This window comes from Lutra lutra, chromosome 10 (genome assembly GCF_902655055.1).
Source record: "Lutra lutra chromosome 10, mLutLut1.2, whole genome shotgun sequence".
NCBI lineage: Eukaryota > Metazoa > Chordata > Mammalia > Carnivora > Mustelidae > Lutra > Lutra lutra.
The window spans coordinates 31233756-31253388 of NC_062287.1; the positions used below are offsets into that span (position 1 = coordinate 31233756).

At 36.5% G+C, this 19633-nt stretch overlaps 1 protein-coding gene across 4 annotated transcripts in view; it reads right to left on the bottom strand.

Moving 5' to 3' along the window:
* Positions 1-19633, bottom strand: part of ARHGAP42 (Rho GTPase activating protein 42) — a 299718-nt gene that overhangs the window by 57069 nt on the left and 223016 nt on the right. For all 4 annotated transcript variants that reach the window (XM_047692080.1, XM_047692078.1, XM_047692082.1 and 1 more), the window contains 3 exons: positions 17701-17830; positions 10834-10934; positions 8888-8997 (listed from right to left, as the gene is read on the bottom strand). In XM_047692080.1, the coding sequence (XP_047548036.1) occupies positions 8888-8997; positions 10834-10934; positions 17701-17830 (341 nt within the window). The remainder of the gene's footprint in view (positions 1-8887; positions 8998-10833; positions 10935-17700; positions 17831-19633) is intronic.

A 19633-nucleotide genomic window follows, 5' to 3' on the forward strand; every position in this document is an offset into this window, starting at 1 on the left:
ACTCCAGAGGCTTAACTGGGGTGAAGCCGAGGCGGGGTCAGCGCGGCCTCAGGTCGCAGAAGGATCAGGGGTGTCTGAGTGTCGCAGAGCTTACCGGTATTAGAACGGGGAAGCCGGCTACAGAGACAGAGCCGAGGAGTGACTCTCAGCTTGGGGTTGCCTTGAACCGGTCGCAGGCTCGGTCAGCTCGGAGCGCGGCCGGAGGCCAAGGTGACGGGAGTCATTGGGCGCTGTTCTCTGAGGGCGCACTGAGGAGTGGGGCCCTGGGCTCTCGGCTCCTCCGGGCCGGAGACCGGGAGGCCGCCATCTTCATTCCCGTCCTCCAGAACTCTATGGAAAGCGCTCAGGGAACAAAAGCTCCCGAAGCAAACCCGAGCGGATTACTCAGAGCAGCCCCGGGTAAGGGCGGTGCAACTCCGCCTGGGGCAAAGACGCTTGAGAATCACTACAACAGGCCCCTCCCCCAGAAGATCAACGGGAAACCCAGCCAGGACCAAGTTCACCTACCAAGGAGTGCAGTTTCAATACCAAGGAGAGCAGCGGAATTCCAGAGGAGAAGAAAGCAAAGCACGGAACTCATGGCTTTCTCCCCATGATTTTTTAGCCTTGCAGTTAATTTAATTTTTTTTTCTTTTTCAATTTTTTTTTCTTTTTCTCTTCTTCTGCTAAATTTTTTTAAATTTTACCGTTTTCTTTTTTAACGTTTTTTAAATAGTTTATCTAATATATATATATTTTTTTCCTCTTTTTATATTTTTTCTTTGTCAGCTTTCTTTTTTTTAATAGTTTCTTTTATTTTTTCTTTCTTTCTGAGCCCCTTTTTATCCCCTTTTTCACCCCTCACGATTAGGGATCTCTTCTGATTTGGCTAAAGCATATTTTCCTGGGGTTGTTGCCACCCTTTTAGTATTTTACTTGCTCCTTCATAAACTCTTATCTGGACAAAATGACAAGGCGGAAAAATTCACAACAAAAAAAAGAACAAGAGGCAGAACCAAAGGCTAGGGACCTAATCAATACAGACATTGGTAATATGTCAGATATAGAGTTCAGAATGACGATTCTCAAGGTTCTAGCCGGGCTTGAAAAAAGGCATGGAAGATATTAAAGCAACCCTCTCGGGAGATATAAAAGCCCTTTCTGGAGAAATAAAAGAACTAAAATCTAACCAAGTTGAAATCAAAAAAGCTATTAATGAGGTGCAATCAAAAATGGAGGCTCTCACTGCTAGGATAAATGAGGCAGAAGAAAGAATTAGCGATATAGAAGACCAAATGACAGAGAATAAAGAAGCGGAGCAAAAGAGGGACAAACAGCTACTGGACCACGAGGGGAGAATTCGAGAGATAAGTGACACCATAAGATGAAACAACATTAGAATAATTGGGATTCCAGAAGAAGAGGAAACAGAGAGGGGAGCAGAAGGTATATTGGAGAGAATTATTGGAGAGAATTTCCCCAATATGGCAAAGGGAACAAGCATCAAAATTCAGGAGGTTCAGAGAACCCCCCTCAAAATCAACAAGAATAGGTCCACACCCCGTCACCTAATAGTAAAATTTACAAGTCTTAGTGACAAAGAAAAGATCCTGAAAGCAGCCCGGGAAAAGAAGTCTGTAACGTACAATGGTAAAAATATTAGATTGGCAGCAGACTTATCCACAGAGACCTGGCAGGCCAGAAAGAGCTGGCATGATATATTCAGAGTACTAAATGAGAAAAACATGGAGCCAAGAATACTATATCCAGCTAGGCTATCATTGAAAATAGAAGGAGAGATTAAAAGCTTCCAGGACAAACAAAAACTGAAAGAATTTGCATATACCAAACCAGCTCTACAGGAAATATTGAAAGAGGTCCTCTAAGCAAAGAGAGACCCTAAAAGTAGTAGATCAGAAAGAAACAGAGACAATATACAATAACAGTCACCTTACAGGCAATACAATGGCACTAAATTCATATCTCTCAATACTTACCCTGAATGTTAATGGGCTAAATGCCCCAATCAAAAGACACAGGGTATCAGAATGGATCAAAAAACAAAACCCATCTATATGTTGCCTACAAGAAACTCATCTTAAACCCGAAGACACCTCCAGGTTTAAAGTGAGGGGGTGGAAAAGAATTTACCATGCTAATGGACATCAGAAGAAAGAAGGAGTGGCAATCCTTATAGCAGATCAATTAGATTTTAAGCCAAAGACTATAATAAGAGATGAGGAAGGACACTATATCATACTCAAAGGAACTGTCCAACAAGAAAATCTAACAATTTTAAATATCTATGCCCCTAACGTGGGAGCAGCCAACTATATAAACCAATTAATAACAAAATCAAAGAAACACACTGACAAGAATACAATCATAGTAGGGGATTTTAACACTCCCCTCACCGAAATGGACAGATCATCTAAGCAAAAGATCAACAAGGAAATCAAGGCCTTAAATGACACACTGGACCAGATGGACATCACAGATATATTCAGAACATTTCATCCCAAAGCAAGAGAATACACATTCTTCTCTAGTGCACATGGAACATTCTCCAGAATAGATCACATTCTTGGTCCTAAATCAAGTCTCAACCAGTAACAAAAGATTGGGACCATTCCATGCATATTTTCAGACCACAATGCTCTAAAGCTAGAACTCAATAACAAGAGGAAATTTGGAAAGAACCCAAATACATGGAGACTAAACAGCATCCTTCTAAATAATGAATGGGTCAACCAGGAAATTAAAGAAGAATTGAAAAAATTTATGGAAACAAATGATAATGAAAACACAACGGTTCAGAATCTGTGGGACACAACAAAGGCAGTCCTGAGAGGAAAATATATAGCGGTACAAGCCTTTCTCAAGAAACAAGAAAGGTCTCAGGTACACAACCTAACCCTACACCTAAAGGAGCTAGAGAAAGAACAAGAAAGAAACCCTAAACCCAGCAGGAGAAGAGAAATCATAAAGATCAGAGCAGAAATCAATGAAATAGAAACCAAAAAAACAATAGAACAAATCAACGAAACTAGGAGCTGGTTCTTTGAAAGAATTAATAAGATTGATAAACCCCTGGCCAGACTTATCAAAAAGAAAAGAGAAAGGACCCAAATAAATAAAATCATGAATGAAAGAGGAGAGATCACAACGAACACCAAAGAAATACAGACAATTATAAGAACATACTATGAGCAACTCTACGCCAACAAATTTGACAATCTGGAAGAAATGGATGCATTCCTAGAGACATATAAACTACCACAACTGAACCAGGAAGAAATAGAAAGCCTGAACAGACCCATAACCAGTAAGGAGATTGAAACAGTCATCAAAAATCTCCAAACAAACAAAAGCCCAGGGCCAGACGGCTTCCCGGGGGAATTCTACCAAACATTTAAAGAAGAACTAATTCCTATTCTCCTGAAACTGTTCCAAAAAAATAGAAATAGAAGGAAAACTTCCAAACTCATTTTATGAGGCCAGCATCACCTTGATCCCAAAACCAGACAAGGATCCCAACAAAAAAGAGAACTACAGACCAATATCCTTGATGAACACAGATGCAAAAATTCTCGCCAAAATACTAGCCAATAGGATTCAACAGTACATTAAAAGGATTATTCACCACGACCAAGTGGGATTTATTCCAGGGCTGCAAGGTTGGTTCAACATCCGCAAATCAATCAATGTGATACAACACATTAATAAAAGAAAGAACAAGAACCATATGATACTCTCCATAGATGCTGAAAAAGCATTTGACAAAGTACAGCATCCCTTCCTGATCAAAACTCTTCAAAGTGTAGGGATAGACGGCACATACCTCAATATTATCAAAGCCATCTATGAAAAACCCACCGCAAATATGATTCTCAATGGAGAAAAACTGAAAGCTTTTCCGCTAAGGTCAGGAACACGGCAGGGATGTCCGTTATCACCACTGCTATTCAACATAGTACTAGAAGTCCTAGCCTCAGCAATCAGACAACAAAAGGAAATTAAAGGCATCCAAATCGGCAAAGAAGAAGTCAAACTATCACTCTTTGCAGATGATATGATACTATATGTGGAAAACCCAAAAGACTCCACTCCAAAACTGCTAGAACTTGTAAAGGAATTCAGTAAAGTGTCAGGATATAAAATCAATGCACAGAAATCAGTTGCATTTCACTACACCAACAACAAGACAGAAGAAAGAGAAATTAAGGAGTCCATCCCATTTACAATTGCACCCAAAACTATAAGATACCTAGGAATAAACCTAACCAAAGAGGCTAAGAATCTATACTCAGAAAACTATAAAGTACTCATGAAAGAAATTGAGGAAGACACAAAGAAATGGAAAAATGTTCCATGCTCCTGGATTGGAAGAATAAATATTGTGAAAATGTCTATGCTACCTAAAGCAATCTACACATTTAATGCAATTCCTATCAAAGTACCATCCATTTTTTTCAAAGAAATGGAACAAATAATCCTAAAATTTATATGGAACCAGAAAAGACCTCGAATAGCCAAAGGAATATTGAAAAAGAAAGCCAAAGTTGGTGGCATCACAATTCCGGACTTCAAGCTCTATTACAAAGCTGTCATCATCAAGACAGCATGGTACTGGCACAAAAACAGACACATAGATCAATGGAACAGAATAGAGAGCCCAGAAATGGACCCTCAACTCTATGGTCAACTCATCTTCCACAAAGCAGGAAAGAATGTCCAATGGAAAAAAGACAGCCTCTTCAATAAATGGTGTTGGGAAAATTGGACAGCCACATGCAGAAAAATGAAATTGGATCATTTCCTTACACCACACACGAAAATAGACTCAAAATGGATGAAGGATCTCAATGTGAGAAAGGAATCCATCAAAATCCTCGAGGAGAACACAGGCAGCAACCTCTTCGACCTCAGCCGCAGCAACATCTTCCTAGGAACATCGCCAAAGGCAAGGGAAGCAAGGGCAAAAATGAACTTTTGGGATTTTATCAAGATCAAAAGCTTTTGCACAGAAAGGAAACAGTGAACAAAACCAAAAGACAACTGACAGAATGGGAGAAGATATTTGCAAATGACATATCAGATAAAGGGCTAGTGTCCAAAATCTATAAAGAACTTAGCAAACTCAACACCCAAAGAACAAAGAATCCAATCAAGAAATGGGCAGAGGACATGAACAGACATTTCTGCAAAGAAGACATCCAGATGGCCAACAGACACATGAAAAAGTGCTCCATATCACTCGGCATCAGGGAAATACAAATCAAAACCACCATGAGATATCACCTCACACCAGTCAGAATGGCTAAAATGAACAAGTCAGGAAATGACAGATGCTGGCGAGGATGCGGAGAAAGGGGAACCCTCCTACACTGTTGGTGGGAATGCAAGCTGGTGCAACCACTCTGGAAAACAGCATGGAGGTTCCTCAAAATGTTGAAAATAGAACTACCCTATGACCCAGCAATTGCACTGCTGGGTATTTACCCTAAGGATACAAACGTAGTGATCCGAAGGGGCACGTGCACCCGAATGTTTATAGCAGCAATGTCTACAATAGCCAAACTATGGAAAGAACCTAGATGTCCATCTACAGACGAATGGATAAAGAAGATGTGGTATATATACACAATGGAATACTATGCAGCCATCAAAAGAAATGAAATCTTGCCATTTGCGACGACGTGGATGGAACTAGAGGGTATCATGCTTAGCGAAATAAGTCAATCGGAGAAAGACAACTATCATATGATCTCCCTGATATGAGGGAGAAGAGATGCAACATGGGGGGTTGAGGGGGTAGGAGAAGAGTAAATGAAACAAGATGGGATTGGGAGGGAGACATACCATAAGTGACTCTTAATCTCACAAAACAAACTGAGGGTTGATGGGGGGAGGGGGTTGGGAGAGGGGGATGGGGTTATGGATATTGGGGAGGGTATGTGCTGTGGTGAGTGCTGTGAAGTGTGTAAACCTGGCGATTCTCAGACCTATACCCCTGGGGATAAAAATATATGTTTATAAAGCTGTAAAAAAAAAAAAAAAAAAGAAAAGAAAAAAGAAAGGATGAATACCCAAGTTTTGTAGCAACATGGACGGGACTGGAAGAGATTATGCTGAGTGAAATAAGTCAAGCAGAGAGAGTCAATTATCATATGGTTTCACTTATTTGTGGAGCATAACAAATAGCATGGAGGACAAGGGGAGATGGAGAGGAGAAGGGAGTTGAGGGAAATTGGAAGGGGAGGTGAACCATGAGAGACTATGGACTCTGAAAAACGATCTGAGAATTTTGAAGGGGTGGGGGGTGGGAGGTTGGGGGCACCAGGTGGTGGGTATTGTAGAGGGCACGGATTACATGGAGCACTGGGTGTGGTGCAAAAATAATGAATACTGTTATGCTGAAAAAAAAATAAAAAATTAAAAAGAGTCACTTATGGTTTGTCTCCCTCCCAATCCCATCTTGTTTCATTTATTCTTCTCCTACCCCCTTAACCCCCCATGTTGCATCTCCTCTCCCTCATATCAGGGAGATCATATGATAGTTGTCTTTCTCCTATTGACTTATTTCGCTAAGCATGATACCCTCTAGTTCCATCCACGTCGTCACAAATGGCAAGAAACGTGTTGATCCGAAGGGGCACGTGCACCCGAATGTTTATAGCAGCGATGTCTACAATAGCCAAACTATGGAAAGAACCTAGATGTCCATCAACAGACGAATGGATAAAGAAGATGTGGTATATATACACAATGGAATACTATGCAGCCATCAAATATTTCTTAATTCTAATGGCTACAGGTAGTAAAATCATTGCTTTAGGTATGACTACATGAAGGAGGCTAGTTCCAAACTATTTCCTCTGAAATGACCAAAAAAGATGACAAAGTTACATTCACCAAAGTTCAGAACCACCTAAACGTTCTATGAGAATGATTAAGATTATGACCCCAATGTGTACAATCTAGTCACCAAAAATAATTGCAATGAGTATATTCATATGACAAGTTTCATAACGTAATTAGTGAATTATTAAAAAGACACTAAACCAAAATGTTTATACCATGATCACAATGTTAAAATTAATTCATTTAAAAAGCATCCTTTCCCATGTATCCATTCTGAGTAAAGTTACTTGAGGATGTACTTCAAGGGAGAAAGAGCAAGCAAAGGGAAGGAGGAAAGCAATGTAAGATAGAAAAAGACATGAAATTCAGAAGCAGTTAAATTACCCTAGTTAATTGTGCAGACTGTCCAGAAAACAAATTTAAATAGGAAATTAGAGGACTCCGTGAAGAGGTACACTGAGGAGGAAATCTGAGTTAAATATTGTGTGACTGAAAACTGGTATGACTTAAAATTGTGTTGAAAGCATATTATTTCTTGTGAAAACAGGAAAACAAATCATTGGAATGACAGGAAAAGGAAAAACATATATGAAGATCAAGATCATTCGATCTTAGAGAATCTAAGCCAGCATCAACAAAAATAATAAGATAACAATATTTTTTTGGCTGTTTATTATGTGTCAGGCACTATGTTATAAATGTGTTTCCTTTTTTTTAAATCTAATTTAATCATCACAGGAGCCCTTTGACGTGGGTGAGACAGATGAGACAACCAAAGCACAACTTAACAATGTACCCCAGGATTACAGAACTAAAAAGTGCTGAAATAAAGAAAAATCACTAGTGTGTTGGCGTCTGTCTGCATAGAAAATCTGTAAGTTCCTATCACAAAACTATTAAAATCAGTAAGGAGCTCAAAAACTATGCCAATATAGATTGATATATTAAAAAGATTAATAGCCCTTCAATACAGGAGTCTCAACCATTGGGAAAAATATACACTAATGAGTTCTATTCAAAACTGCAATAAAATGAAAATACTCAAGAATAAATATTAAAAAAATATAAAATCTTCAAAGAGAGTTCAACTCTCCATCATTTAATTAATAACTCTAATGCTACTCTAGGCAAAAATCACAAAGGATTTTTTTGGAACAAAAGGAAAACTTAATAAATGGATACATAAAATCTAAAAATACAGTGCCAAAATATTTAACACAATTTTTAAAAAGCATAAAAAACAGGGGCCTTGCTCCACTAAGTAGTTATAATCTACATATATGTGAACTATAGTATATAAGAGTATATACAGTATGTGTTCTATATAGTGCACCACACAAAGCTAGAATATTCACAGAAGAATGGTAGTAATGCAGGGGAAGAAAAATAGATCATGGAGTAGAACAGAGATCAAAAAGTATACCCATTCTTATTTAGGTTCTGTTCCTCATGTATTGATACCAAAAAAAAAAAAAAAGAGAGAGAGAGAGAGAGATACAGATCTAAAAATCCCTTCTAGGTTATAAGCTCACATGTACACTTATGTCTTTCCCAATATCCTGTGGCTGAGAATGTCTAGAATGGTGCTCCGCATAGAGCAGGTACTAAATTTCACTAGCTGAAGGAAAATTATGGCATTTCCAGCTGTGTCTTATTACTCGTTGGAAGCAACGGCCACCAGCCTTCAAAGTCCACAAAAAGACTTATCCAGGAGTGGTAAACAATATTGTCAGGATCATTCATAGTGATGAGAACTCAAGTCCACCATACATCACCATATATCCCCTAACACAGTCATTTATGTTGATTCCCCAAATTCTTCTTTGAGTGATGTTGCTTTTTGCTAGCATCCTTTGTCTGATTTATTTTTTGAAAGCATCACACAATATATATTTGTTGAATAAATACACCAAAGAATGAAATAAACATGCATAATATTTTTAAAGACTGAAAAGTACTTGTATGCTGTTTCATATTTATATCTAAACATAGAAACAAATAATTTAGCTTATTAAAAATATAAAGTGAAAAGAAAACCTCAAACCTTTCAACTACTTCTATGTCAAAGCAGAACCGTTTGTCAATTGAATCTGTCTTTCGTCGGATACAAGATTTCAATTTAAACATTTCTGGTGAGCCAGTAACAAGGCCATTCTGAAACAAGAAGAACACGTTATTGACATGATGACAAGGGCAACTGGAGAATATTAAAAATGCCAACTAATGCTGCTGCTGCACCAAAATGTTATACATAAGTACAGCTTATATATAAAGATCATAATCACATCCTGTCCTCTGAATACAGACTTTTTGCCTAATGTTAACTGCTCAATTATAATACAGTTAATAAACTAACCACATGCACATTTTAATTAAAGAATCTTGTGGCATGCCTGTCTAGTAGTCTCAAACATACTTACTTATGTTAACGTGCACTACAATGTACATTCTTTAGGACTTCAAATTTAGAAAAAGTGTGAAATCATAGTTACCATAATGTCACAATTAGATATACAGAGCTTGTCAGGATACAACACTGTTGCTTTGGCATCAAAATGCCCTAGGTTGCTAAGAGATTAGTATTGTTCATTTTTGTGTATGTGTGCATATGAGCAAGTATGTGTACACTTGTGTATGTTTATGCATTAGAGCCTTAGAGTATTAAATGATAACTGGCTCAAAGTTTCAGGAGAGCTAACAAAATAATATTTTTCTAGTATTTTCTTGTTGTAAATGTATTGCTATCATACACACTGCATGATTGCTTTGCTGGTAACCAATTGCTACTCTGCTCCTAAACTCTTAACTCTTTGGATAGGATCCAACATAAGCTCGAGCTATAAGAATTCTCTTCTATACCTGAGACACCAGTTACCTTAAGAGGAATATTTCCCTAATGTCTGGTTAATTCTACTATCTTTGGTTACAAAGGTCATAGATTTATTAACAGAACTTTGGCTTGGGTCTATCTGCTAATAGCTCACTGTCACATAAGCTGACTTTCAGGCAACAACTTTTCTTATGAAAACTTTAAAGTACACACTAGGCCTTAACTTCTCATGATGGGCTAAAGGTTTCTTTTGCTCTGGTATGTTCTTTATATTATGTCTTTCCATTTGAATTATTAGGCTCTATTGAATGGCCAAGGACAACAAGTTTCAGCTGATGTATTTGAATATATATCTAAGTTAGATCAGCATTTACCTCTACTATGATCCATACCACAAATTAGTTGGGTGAGTCACTTACTTTCCACCACCTTGATTTTCTAATCTGTTAAAATAAGGCTGGACTAAATAATCTTTAGGATAACTCTCAGCTCTAGGATTCTTTGATGATGGTCCCAGTTACCTAATTCTTAAATACAGTCACTTGCCATATTCATATCATAATTCACAAAAAGATTAAACACTATATACAATAAAGGTGTTGTACTATGTAGAACTTCCTTACATAAAGTATACTTTGTTCTATACTGTTCACTAGCCATGCAAGACATCCAGTGACCAATTTACTTTTGGAGTAAATGGGCATCAACTGATTTCTTCTGAATGCTGGCCAACATTTCAGTAAACAGTACACAATGTAGAAGAGGAAGTGGCATGCAGGGGCAAAAAGCAGCCTCCCACAGAGGTGGCTTGGAGGAAAGATGCAGAGTCCTTGAGCCTGGTCCAGCCATTGAGTCTCTAATGAGGTTTTAGCCCCCTAAAAGCAAACTCTGTGATAGGTATATGAGAGGACATGTCTGAGGTCTACTAAAAGTTCTCTACATTTAACTCAACTGTTTATAAACACTCCATTGTAAGGTAAAGGAAAATCCTGGCTGCTCTATTTAAGTCATCAAGATCACTGAAGTTAGAGAAAACATTTTGACTTTTTAATTTTTAAAAATTGTTTACATGTTTAAGAAAAGCAAGCAAATATGACTTTTTTTACTTCTATTACTTAGCTAACAAGTTCAGTTTAAAAAAAAAAAAGAAGAAAACTCACCATTTTCCCACTGGATTTCATTTCTGAAACACTCATTGTAAATGTTTTACTTCCTTTATCATATGTACAATAATGTTTAATCCATGTAAAACCAAGGGGTCCTGATATAAGGAAACAAATATTACAGATTTTTAATAAATCATTTGTGACTATGTTTGTACAGTTTTTGATGCTATGATACACAACTGAACATCTCCACAGGCCATACTGCTGTAGAATATTTATTGTGAGAAAGGCCAGTACAGAGGGAGAGTTTTATAGGGTACAATGTCTGGGAATCAAACAACTTGGCTCTACTTGCTTGCAGCACTGACACTCTCCTGTAACTCAAGAGTCCCTTTAGATCTGAACCTCAGTTATCTCCTCAGTAAAAGTGGCATACCTTACATTCCCAAGAGCTAGTAAGAACAAGAAATAGCCTAGAACTGATCTCCTTACTTCTATCCTTCGTCCTTTATTCTTAAAACTTTCAGAAATACTCTGCTAAAATTTTAGCCATTTCATTTCATCCTTTTTGTTCAACACCCTCCAGTGGTTTCCCATTTCACTCCAGGTAAAAACCAAAGATCCTATGACTATACACAATGCACACATGATCTGGCCCTTTTTTACTGATCTCACCTCACATTTTACTACCTTCTGCCTCATATACTCTGCTCTAACTACACTATTCTTCTTGCTACCCTTGGACACAGGGAATGCACTTCTGTCCCAGGGCATTTGTACATCTTGTTCCTCTAGCCTGGAGTATTTCTACTTCAGATATCTGCATGGCTTGCTTTGTCACTTTTCCAGGTCTTTTCCTAAATGACACCTTTACAATACAGCCTTTCCTACAGAGATATCTAATGTCTCAACAGTCTCATCTTGATATTTATCGCTTTCTTGCTTATTGTCTTCTTGGCAGTTATCACTGTTTAAAATAAGATAAATTTTATGAATTTATTCTATTTATTGTCTGTTTCTACCACTAGACTCTAAGGTTCTATGAGAGCAGGAACATGTGATGCTCTGCTCACTAGGATATTCTTAATCCTTAGAACAAGGCCAGATATTAGCTGTCACTCAATAAATTCTTGACAAATGAAGGAATCAATTACTTCTCTTTCTCTCTAAGACTTCACTGATCTTGGAGTTATTTCCTCTTACCACTAATCTGAAAATAAGCAAACTCAAGTAATCCTTAAAGTGAAAGTAACTTTTACTTCTCATTTTAAAAGAAAGTTTTATATGTATAGTGCTTATTTTCCCCCCATAAGTACTGTGCAACTCTTTCCCATAGCATACCACATTATTCTCCTATATTCTTCTTAAGGAATTAGATGCTGCTGCTTCACCAGGGAATAGGGATGCATAGTGAGTTCAATTTTTCCATGACCAAGGTAAATCTTCACTTTCCCACAGGTAGCCTGCATCCCAATGCCACAGTGGGCCGAGTGGGTTGAAAATGCAGTTTGTTTTCTACAAAACTTCTCCATCTAGGTCCCATCCTGCTTAAAACCTGCACCTTTCCAGCAGCAATTATGTACAATATTATTGCTGGCTTGGTTTCATAACCATAGATTTAAAAAGCAAGAAACTTTAATGTAAAAAATACACTATTTAAGAAAAGTGTTTCATGAGGCATTTGAAATTTTTTCTGTAGTAATAGTGCCCTTGGTGTCACATTTAGCTTAAACAACCCCAGATCTCAAAATTATAGGGTATAGCTATATACTTTGTAATCACAAAGGTTTATTATAATAAACTGCAATTCATTTTTAGGACCATTTCACACTATAATACTTAAGCACACTTGTTGATAATTCTGTTCCATGCAATATAATATACTAACAGGCTTAGAGCTGATGAATGGAAAATGGCCTGGATGAAAATCCTTATAATGATTTTATTACTTAGGAAGAAATTTATAAAGCGATATTAGCAATAATATTATTTTCTTTAATTTCACTTTTATTTTTTATTTACATTCAATTAGGACTGGGTATTATATGCAACTAAGGAATAATTGAACATTATATCAAAAACTAGTGATATGTTGGCTAATTGAATTTAAGCAATAATTTTAAAATAATTTTTAAATAAAGCTGTTGCAATGCTCTGATTACATTTTAGACCTAAGTTGTTTTTTTTCCCTGCCTCTGTCTTAAGTTCAGAACCTCATACATCTAATCTTCAGGTTTGTTGTACACACATGCTACTTCCTTTAAAGTTGCTTGGCACTAGGCCAGGGCAGATGTTCCTAGACAAGAAATTCTGAAGTCCTTAAAAAAAAGTGTAGGAAAATAAAAATTTATTCTATTTCTAGAGCTGCAAAATAAAACAAGTTTAGGGGCATCCAGGTGGTGCAGTTAGTTAAGCGTAGGACTCCTGGTGGGTTCAAGTAGTGATCTCAGAGTCCTGGGCCTCAGGCTCCAAGCTCAGCATGGAATCTGCTTAAGCTTCTCTCTCCCCTCTTCCTCTGCCCCTCTGCCATATCCCTGCATGCTCTCCTTCTCTCTAAAATAAATAAATAAATCTTTAAAAATAATTAAATTAATTAGATAAGTTTAATTATCTTACCCAGTAATCATCTGAGGTTGCCGAGATGGTATTTGTGGAATGGGAGGAAATAATATTCACTAAATACCTACTACTGTCCACATGTTATCTAGAAACTTTTTAAGTCAGACATTGTATGAGACTCATGTGCTACTTACTGTGCTGAGAAAACAGATTAAGTCAGACATTATAAGGAGCATTTTACATATAAGAAAATATAGCCTAAGAGCTGGAGATGTTACTTTCTCTATCAATAGGCATGTGATTGAAGTTGTACTTTTTAGAGGATAATACTTCTCAACAGTTATGTTAAGAATCTAATGATATGAATATAAATTGCATGGAACAGTAAATGTTCATGATAAGTATTATTTACCACTGCTGATAATAGAGACATTTTACATATATCACCTCTACTCTTGCAACATCATTACTAGATAGGTAATTTATAAATGAGAATACTGAACTCAGAAAGCTGTTCATCCAGAATCACCCAGTAACAGGTTGCAAGCATGGAATTCCAACATAATTTTGACTTTGGAACCATGTTCTTCCTGTTTAAAATTAAGTCTATTAACTACCTTATGATCTAGCAACAAGAAGATACAAAAATACAGATTCAAAAGGGTACATGCACCCCAGTGTTTACAGCAGCATTATGAACAATAGCCAAACTATCAGAAGAGCCCAAGTGTCCATCAACTGATGAATAGATAAAAAATATGTGGTACACACACAGACACATACACACACACACACACACACACACAGAGAAATATTACTTAGCCATCAAAAAGAATGAAATCTTGCCATTTGCAATGTGGCTAGAGCTAGAGTGTGTTATGCTAAGTAAATAAGTCATCCAGAGAAAAACAAATACCATATGATCTCACTCACGTGGAATTTAAGAAAGAAAACATGGACAGATGGTGGGGAGGGAGGAGAGAGGGAAACAAACCATAAGAGACTCTTGAAATAGAGAACAAACTGAGGGTTGTTGAGGAAGGTGGGTAGAAGAGGGGCTAGATGGGTGATGGGTATTAAGTAGGGCACTTGTCATGATGAGCACTGGGTATTGTATGTACTGATGAATCACTGAATTCTACTCCTGAAACCAATACTGTACTGTATTTTAACTAAAATTTAAATTAAAAATAAATAAATAATAAATAAATAAAATGAAGTCTATTGCAATGTAATTTAACATATGCCTAGAAATGGGTAACATAAAACCACATATCTAGATAAAGTGGAGCTTTGTGTCTAAACTGCAATGATCTGCTACTACTACCTCATCACATGTATCTCCATTTATCACTCAATTTACAGCTCTGATACTTACTATTGATTACTAGTTAATAATTGCATGAGTTTGTCTTATGCCTTCCATTACAGAATAAAAACCCTAAGGCCATAATTCTTTATCTCATCTTCTATTGCCCGTAGAACTCATTTATTCAGTCACAGCAATAGTACAACCAGCATGTTTTAGTGAACTGGTCTGATTTTCTTATAAATGCATTCCAAGGTACCAAGTAGAAAGGGGCTTTGGATATTTGACCCTCATATAAAAATAATTCCAAAGGGATATAAATTTATTCATTTTTCTTTTTAAATCTCTAGGCAATAGGAAATGGGGAGATAGTGAATAGGAAAGAGAGAGAGGGATTACACTAGGGCATGAGAGCACTTTTGAAGGTGATGAATGTGTTCATAGTGGTGATGGTTTCATAGGTCATATATATATATATATACATATATATATATGGCAAAACTTATACATACACACACACACATATATATGGCAAAACTTAAATTATATGTTTTAAATATTTGCAATTCACTATATGCCAACTGTACCTCACTAAAGCTGTAAAAACAATGTGGGTGGATATAGAGAAAATGGAAATGAAATTATCTTAGGAGTAGGAGGACAACATCAAAGGATAGAATGCTAAAAGAGTCCAACTGTTCAAGTCTCAAAGACCACACATCATTTAGGAGACCATCATAGGAGGGGCACAATAACTAGCATCATAAACAGATATGCCAAGAGTTCCATCCTGTAGAGGATGGATTATAGACAGGCAAGCCTAGAGGCAAAAGAAGAGCAATGATGAGACCAATGAAAGACTGTGGAGATGAGAGAAAGCGTGGGTTGAAAAGTTATCAAGAAGATCAAATAGACAGAGTTGGCTCTGGGTTACAGGGAGACAATGGAGTTAAGCAGTAAAGGATTTACCTCCAGTCTTTAGCCTAGGAAGGTGGGTGGTATCACTTAGAAGGATAGCAAATTTCAAAGAAAACTTGGTGTCACAAAGGGCTTTATCATCAGCTCAGACTGACCCAGAGAAGTCATGTATCTTAAAACACAACATACCAACATCAGATGGGTACATAAAACATTGCATTTTGTGTAACCATGCAGTTCCCAAGTTACTAAAGGGCCTATGCTTGTATTTTGACCCAAATGTCCAACAGCTGTAGAGTAAGTAAACTATAGCATTGTCCAATGGATGGACTCCCAAGCACCAAATAAACACGATAAACTTGAAGATCAATGTAAAAAGAATTTGCTAAGTAATCCAAAGCTTTTTTCTTTAGAACAAAATACTGTGCGCCCACAAAGAGATTAGCAACTATGTAACACTGGGGGAATTAAACAACAACAACAACAACACCAAAAACTCAAGAAATAAAATACTGCATCTTAATGAATTAAAAAAAAAATCTTTGAACAAGAGGATGCCACCTCCTCTACCACATGCATGTTTGAACAAGCCTCTTTATCAATACATTTTTCTGCCACGAAAACGTTTTGTTGGGGCAAAACGTAAGCTCCTCTCTATGTACCCTCACACTGGGGTTTACAAATCTGAAACAGTTATTCAAAACAAGTATTTAAAAATTTCCGAAGTATTCTGAGTTAAATCCATATACTCCGTATGTGACCAATGGATTAGTTGGTTTTTTTTTTCCCCCATGAAATTGTGCTGAAAGTGATTTATTTATGGCCTAATTATAGAATAGCGAGGCTGGTCATTAGATTTATTTTAACATCCAAAAACAGCAGACTGGTCAAAGTCGATACTGATGAAAGAAAAATCTGAAACCCAGATCTCCTGATCCAGCAGCCCTCTATCATCTAATCCATATGGTAATAAATATTTGCTGAGTCTGTTGGATCAAATCATTATTTGCTTATATACTGTTATTTAACAAATGAGCATCATCTGAGCATGTCAAACATGAGATGTGCTGGCATTTTAGTAATCATATTGCATTACGTGAAAAACTTCCACAGCCAACCCAGTATCTCTAGCTTTCCCATCCCAACCCTTATAACTATAATATCAAAACAACTTCATTAATCTATTACTTACTGATATGGAGACCCCAGAGCAGTGCTACTCTATGTGTTTTTTGAGTCCTACTATATGACAATAGTACAGAAAGTACTTCATTCACTACTTCACTCAGCATTTCAAAACTTTTACAATGAATGAGCATTACTGCAAAATCCAAGCATATGATTTTGTGTTTTACAAAGACCGAGATCTATAATGGATTGGAAATAAAAATGACTGCTCCTTTACCATAAACAGGAGACAAGTGCATTAGAGCATATCTGGTTTGAAATAGTTTAGTCAGACTGGTTCCATTCAATGCAAGTATCATGCAGAAAGAATCCTATTTATACAAGTTTGAATGGCTTTTTATTAATTTTCGTGAGAAAACTGTCTTAGTGTAAGCAATTACAATAGTGCCATATTGCGCCTGGTGCTTATTTTATAACCTCAGGAAGTAAAAAAGTGCCAATCTGACATTACGGAATTGCCAGTTTTATTCCTGAAAACTAATAGAGCACAGAACTTAATGAAATAATGCTGTAGGAAGAGAAAGTATTATCATAATCACCAGGATGATTCATACTGATAAAGGCTTTGAATTTCAATTTTCCAGGGGCGCCTGGGTGGCTCAGTGGGTTAAAGCCTCTGCCTTCAGCTGAATTTCAATTTTCCGTGAAAGTTTAAATTGAGATTAGCTATTACAATGAAATTCTAAAACTGAACTCATGTTACCATATCATCAGTAAGGGTTGTTAAGTTCCAAGTTCAACAATATGCCAACTTGGAGATCTTGATGGCGAAATGTGGAAAAACTTCCTCACTTTGGTGGTGATAGTGGGAGAGCAAACTAAATATGATAAAGCTATAAAGATTGCAGTCTTCCTATTTGAAAGAATAAACACTAACCAAGTCAAATTTCATGAAACAAAATGTTAATTAATCATAAGACTCATTAAGTTATGTCTCTGTGACTCACGTTTCTCCTGGACATAAAGGTAGCCTTCCATTGTCCACTGGCTGGGTGGTCTGTAATCTTGATTGGCAGATTTCATTCTTTGCATCAACCGCTCTACTTCTTGTCGAGTACTTTCAAAATTATTCCTTGTCTTAAGTAAACAGAAACAAGAATTTCATTCATTGTTTCCTATCAGTTTTGAGGAACTTCCTGTCTAAAATTTCAAAACTACAGATGGTGCAAAGGATAACCTTGATTCTCTCAGCACTATTCACCACTTTCGTGACCTTATATGCTGAGTCCTATGGTCTGACTTTGAATTGTTTTAGTGAAACATGACCTTCTGCGTGTTTCTCTGAATCTGTGTGGTATGTATATGTGTATACTTTATTCTAATTTCCTACTCTAATATTATTACTAAAGAGACAAATCATAACATTTAAAAACATAACATTTATGAAATAGAGTTTTATATTCATTAATACCTAAGGTAATAAAGCAGATATATAGGGACTTATATTTCTTTGGGGGGATAAAGACAAAATGAATTCAAATACTTTCATGTGGCACTTAGCAAAAAAAAAAAAAGTTCATCACCCATGTTCTTAAACTTCTTGGAAGAAATATCACTTAGCTTGGTTTCCAGAAATAGTTATCATGAAGTTAGCATATAAATTAACTCATAAAAATGAATGGGTTTGCTAGCTCTAACTTCTGTTACAAAAAATAATTTACTCACATAACAGCAAGTTTACCTAAGGCAAGATATAGAAAGCGTAAGGCTTTTCTTGATCTCTTTTGCATTCAGGCCACATTATTTCAACAATTTGTTTGGAAGCAAGCCATATGTTTGGAAACAAAAATCACCACCATCCAACTCTAAAATTTGTTCTGGCCCATAATAAAAACACTGAACCCCAAAGTTAGGAAAATTTTCTTAACTGCCACTTTTGCTACTTCTTAAGCTTTTTTTTTTTTTTCCAGATTCTTTTAAACATAAGGACCAGAAATTTTCTAATTCCTTACATTCCTCTCTTGTTCTTGAACTGCAGGGATCTTAATATAATTGTAATTTATATGGAAATAAATCATAAAAATATTTTGGCTTTTATAATTTTCCCTTTTAATATTTACTTAAAAAGTCCAAATGCATTCCATATTGAAAAACAATGAAATGACTTGCATGTGAAACCAATTCTGCTAGAAAATCTAGATTAAATAAAAAGCTAAAACCCAGGGGCGTCTGGGTAGCTCAGTGGGTTAAGCCTCTGCCTTCAGCTCAGGTCATGATCTCAGGGTCCTGGGATCGAGCCGCACATTGGGCTCTCTGCTCAGTGGGGAGCCTGCTTCCTCCTCTCTCTCTGCCTGCTTGTGATCTCTCTCTGTCAAATAAATAAATAAAATCTTAAAAAAAAAAAAAGCTAAAACCCAAAACACAAGTAGAATAAATACAATTACCTATTTCTCATGGGACACTCCAACCCCATAGTTCCACTTACTGAACATCTCCACAATGGCAACAATCAGATAAGCAGTGGAAGACAAGGTATTATAGAAAATTAAATGAAAGATTTCCAAATTATCTTGGCCATTGAGTATCAAATGTATAAATTCATTTATACAAAATTCTCAACAAATACAACTTTCTTATTTGTCAGGTTTGATAATGCAGAAATGGATTGGGTAAGTTGTATGAGTGTGCGTATGTGTATGTGTAGTGTTTGTGTGTTTGTAAGTGATGCTCAGCATCTGTAAATCTGAATTTGTGTAACTATAAAAGCAGATACTAAAAGGATTAGATAACTTTACAAAATAAGCCCTAACAGAAATAGATAGGATGTTTATAAATAATTCTCCATTAAGCTTTAAAGCAGTCTATGAATGCTTAAAAGCCACATTTCAATTATTAGAAAATAAAAATATCACTTATATACAATTTCAGAGAGGAAAAGGA